General features: G+C 41.9%; 1 protein-coding gene across 1 annotated transcript; it reads right to left on the bottom strand.

Annotated features, from left to right (window-relative positions):
• Positions 1-1,228: 1,228 nt before the first annotated feature.
• Positions 1,229-4,542, bottom strand: RPL15 (ribosomal protein L15). The gene is made up of 4 exons (XM_053466655.1): positions 4,471-4,542; positions 3,535-3,717; positions 2,678-2,814; positions 1,229-1,585 (listed from the first exon to the last, which is right to left on the bottom strand). Exons 2-4 carry the CDS (start codon positions 3,704-3,706, stop codon positions 1,280-1,282), a joined length of 615 nt encoding a protein of 204 aa, XP_053322630.1. The 5' UTR covers positions 3,707-3,717; positions 4,471-4,542; the 3' UTR covers positions 1,229-1,279.
• Between the last annotated feature and the right edge of the window lie 523 nt (positions 4,543-5,065).

Raw genomic sequence — 5,065 nt, 5'->3', positions numbered from 1 at the left:
TTAAATCTTCGTTTCAAGCTTTATGATTAGCCGCAAAGTATGCGCTTGGGCGATATGATCCTCGCCTAGGGATATTCTCGCGTACTCTTATGGTTCTTTTGATGACATTTGGTGAGCAGTGTTGGAATTGGTCACACCTTTGCGCTTAGGTGGTACGATCCCCACCAAGGATATAATGGTCGTAGATTGTTTTTCCGGATAAAATATATAGGCTGAGGAAGCCTGCTGTTAGGCGAAATACCACTCTGCTCCCCAGACATGCATCCCATGCTCCGGACTCTGGTGGGGGCAGCTGGCGCTCTGTCAGAGGTTCCAGCTGAAGTGCCGGCAGCAGCAAAGGTTGTCTGCGTGCATCATGCAGACGTCCACCGGCTGCCAGAGAGGAACATCCAGGTACCTGGATCCTAACCCTGAAGGCTAAAGGGCTAAATGAAAGGGGAAAAAAAAAAAACCCTTCCCAGCGCCCGGGACTGCACGCCTCAGGCCTAATTTAACAAATTCTTACTACTACTACTGTAACCTGTGCTTATGCTTGTCCAGTGTTTTTGAAATATTTGGTCAATGTGATGAAAATGGTTGTCAAGCCGGTGTTATACTAATAAACCTCATGACCAGAGTAGGGTAAATGTGACTTAAATACAGATCCTTTTTAAATAATCCAACATTCAAATGCCTTTTTAGTTGACCCCCATGGACCTAGCTGTAGGTATGCTGGTGCTATTGAAATCTGTCTTCAGGACCGTGACGCACATGTAGATATGAAGCCGTGTATCTACGTTTAACCTTCTCCAAAAGACATTAACAGTGAGGTATCAATTGTGGCCTTACTCTGTATACTGCTTCACACTACTTGAAAGCTTCAGTCTTGAGCCTAACTCAATTCTATTAGCAATTCTGATTTGCACATTCAATAACCTTAAGAGATGCAGAGGGCTGTTTAAGGTCTGAGCCTTAACACCAGGAGAAATAAAATGGGGAGACTAGATAGGGGCAAATGGTTCTTACCTGCCGTTATGTTGACACTAAAACAAAATATAGCAGAAAATCCAGCCACCTATTTGCCAACAGTTCATAGGAAACATTATATAGCTTATGTTCAGATCAAAGAAGCATCGATAACTCTAGATGTTTATCATTGCTTAAATGTTGCTGTAGACACAAGCCTAATGTTTCTAGTGTTGTGCATTTTCATGAATACTGTTTGACCAAAAAAAAACAAACAAATGCCTTCGTTGTCCAGAGACTATTTTATTGTCAAATTTACAAGTACAATCCCAGTTTAACGATAACGGTGGAGCTGAAGTGTGTTGCGTCTTCTCCAGGCAGCACGACGAGAACCACCAATAGTTTGGTGGAATTTGTGGCCCTTTCCAAGACCACGGCTCTTCTTGCCAGCAGATGTTAACCCACGCATCTCCCTGTGCTTGTGCACTGGTTTTGTGATCCATTGGGTGTCTGGGTTGCGTCTGATTGCCTTGTGGAATGTGTCAATGAGAACAACCTCAAAGAACTTGTAGGTGGAGTCTTGACCCACCCAATAAGAGCTGAGCACCCTCAGCCCTCCACAATGGCGACCAGCACGTTCCTGGAAAATAGAATACAAGACTTTAAAATAATCCCTTCTTTGAGCTAATCAGACCATTCTAAAATAAATCCTAACTTACTTCATAAGGAGCAAGTTTTTGGGAATACATACATACACACACTAGATCTTAAATACAATGGGTTTTATCATCCAAAACACACAACGCATTTCTATAACTTGCCAGGTATAGGAAATTTCCATAATGTAGGGTAACCATTGGATATTTCTACCTCTTTCAGTTATGGATTGTTATAGACGACTAGACTGCACCAACAGCCAAACCTAAAATAAGCAGTCACGTTCTATATAGGTTGCCTCACAATGTACTGCCAAGTTTACACATGCCAATATTCTGCTGAAACAAAATAAAGAGATCAGCTGCTCATACAAGTAAATATCTTCATATCTACTGTATGGGTTCTAATACAACTTGTAGTGTATTAAAAAGGCAGAAACAAGTCATTTTATCAAAGCCAAACTGTACTTTTGAATGATCTTTGAAACGTTAGACAATTCCAACAGCCCTCGCTGGCAGTTACAGGATTATTAGCCAAACAAAAATACTTCCCTAGTTTCTGGAAAAAGCTAATCCTCCGAACAGTTAATAAGCCCCTCTTGAATTATAGTTAATAGCAAGAATAATGTTGGCATTAAGTGTTATTGTCCTAATATATGAAACTGAAGATATGAACAAAATGATGTAAAAAAGCCAAAACTAAAAAAAAAGTGCTCATGTGGAAATAGTTTAACACTATGCTTGTGTCCCCAAAATCATGTTTGGCAACTTTGATATGTCTTTAATGTACACCAGTCTGTTGTATGTCCCAATTATGGGGAGGGGGGCATTTGCCTTTCATACCAAAGGACTTTACCATATATACCTTCCAAATGTGCCAATGGCAAAAACCCCACATTAAAGCAAGAACTGCAATATCCAAGTGTGAGTAGCCAACAGATAGATACAAGGGAGATTAAACCGATACTGGACAACCTTTAGAAAGCAACAACGGCCTTGTATTGCTGTGGCAACATGTCCAACTTTAAAGTTTCTTTAGGTTAATGTTATGTCTCAGATTTGTGTGCATATCATACCTCAGCAACAGACTGGAGGCTACGAGCAAATTTGAGTTGGTTCACACCATGGTGCACAGGTTTTCCATAGGTGGCACCCTTGGGCACGGGGCGTTTGCGGCCTCCACGGCGAACTCTAACACGGTAAATAACATAACCTGTTGGGGAAAGCCAATAAAATATATATGTTACATTGACGGCACTGAAAAGCATTGTAGTACAGCAGCATAGCATGGCAAGAAAATCGCCAGCTAGCAGACATTTCAAAACAGACTTGATGTACCTTGTAACTTAATATACCTAAAATTAACTAGCCAACTAGCCAAAGTCATATGGACAAGTTCCCCTCCAACACAGTGGGAATAAAGCGCTCACTGCCTAACTGGCCCCGCCATCCGTTTTAGACATATGTTTGAGCCAGAGAAATAGTCCTGCATCTCCAAGCTAAAGGAATATATGATATTATACAATATATATATTCTGCTGAAACCACAAGCCCAGGACTTAAGACTAGTTTGCGCATTATTTTCTAGTTCATCACTAGATTACAGATGTTAACCAACATGCAGACACTGACCACAAAATCTGCCAGGTGCGTATCCCAGAGACCATGTATGCTCAGTATGAATACTAACCACATTGAAAACATGTATTAATATCTCATAAGAATGTATAGTCATTTTAAAGTTACTGATAATTTTCACCATATCTCTATACTAACAGAGCAACAGAATCCGCAGGTGCAATGAATGGCGAGTAGATACCTGGAATAGCTCGGCATCAGTCACTGGGCAGGTAGAGCCCAAACACGCAGCAATGCAAAGCTTGCCCATGGTTAGTGAATAGCAACCCACGTCATAAAAAGAGACGCAGCTTACCTTGCTTGGCCTTGTAACCAAGTCTACGAGCCTTGTCTGGACGGGTGGGACGTGGGGCACGGTGGAGGGAGGAAAGCTGGCGATATTGCCAGCAGCGGACACGCAGAAGAAAGCGCATCACATCTGACTGCTTCTTCCTCCATAACTCTTGCATGTACTTGTAGGCACCCATGCTGGCTTACACTAGAAAAAAAAAAGGAGACAGTAAGAAGACAGCCCTTAACTTCATAGACAAAAACCCACACTGTAATACCCAGAAAGACAGCTAGCTTCACACTTGCAAAGTACAAGAGTCAATGACTCCATTGGGAGTTCCTATAGAATGAATGCTGTAGAAATAGCATACTTAATAGTCATTAAAGAACACGGTCATCAGCTGGTTAAATAAAGCAAGTAATTCATCACAATACATATTACCCTGACAGCATAGAGCGAGTTAAACAATGAAGAAACGCACAAGCTGAGATCAGAGACCCAAATAATAAACCTCATGGGTAATAACGCTTTAATGCATATCGCGGTTACAGAGTACGCGGCCTTCGCTCATCCGCTGACAGCGGAACCAGTCCAGGACATTTCAATAAATATAGAGGACTAAAGCGCCTGAACTCTCCATTCCCAGTTAAACACACAACAAACGACAAAAAGGGATCCGTCTCAAGGTATGACACACGCAGGACACCGTCCGCAGCCAGCTACACACGCACACCGTGTCCTGTAACACTTCACCCCGGGACCAGTGCAGGGGATCGGCCCAGCGGAATATATCACCGGCAAAACAGACAAAAATCACCAGGAAGGACCCGGGGCGAGTAAAGGATGATCAAATGCAACCGACACATACAAATCCACAGCTGGATGGCCGACAAATACCCCTGATTGAAAGCGGATTGGGGAAAAACCAGATCAGCTAAACAAGGCCAGCGACTCCATTACCTGATGGCTCGGCAGCCGGAAAGGAAGGACGGAATTACCCAGCTTCCCTTATGCCGATAGTTTGGGACAGACGATTTCCGGTGTGCAGAAAGAGCGGCTGCTGGGATATGTAGTTCTGACTGGGAAACACGTTATTTGCTGCTTTTTATTAGCGATTTGCCTTATTACGTTACATTGGGTTTAATCACTAAAGGGCGAGTTGCTATTTATTATGAAGGGCCAACATTCTCCAACAAGAAATACACATTAGTGGAATAGTAAACATGTATGTTAACATTTTTGGTATCTAATATGCAGTTATTCCTGCGTTTGACTCTATAAGGAATATTTGTTAGGAGAGTTTCAACCACAGTTGTTATCGAAACTCTCCTAACAAATATTCCTTTAGTGAATAGAGCCCATACCTGGACACTGTCAGAGATGTAATGTATGATGTCATTATGAATACCTATAGCATAAAGGTTCCCATTGGCCTGAGTTTGTAGTCTGTGGCAACAGGTAGCATGTATGTGGGAAAAAATACCATTTTTTTTTTACATAAAAGTGCACATAAAATGTAAATTATGTTCAAAACTATTTTTGGTTTATTATTCTT

This window comes from Spea bombifrons, chromosome 5, assembly GCF_027358695.1.
Source record: "Spea bombifrons isolate aSpeBom1 chromosome 5, aSpeBom1.2.pri, whole genome shotgun sequence".
Classification (NCBI taxonomy): domain Eukaryota; kingdom Metazoa; phylum Chordata; class Amphibia; order Anura; family Pelobatidae; genus Spea; species Spea bombifrons.
The sequence above is the reverse complement of the archived record's forward strand: the minus strand, read 5'-3'. Positions and strand labels throughout refer to the sequence as shown.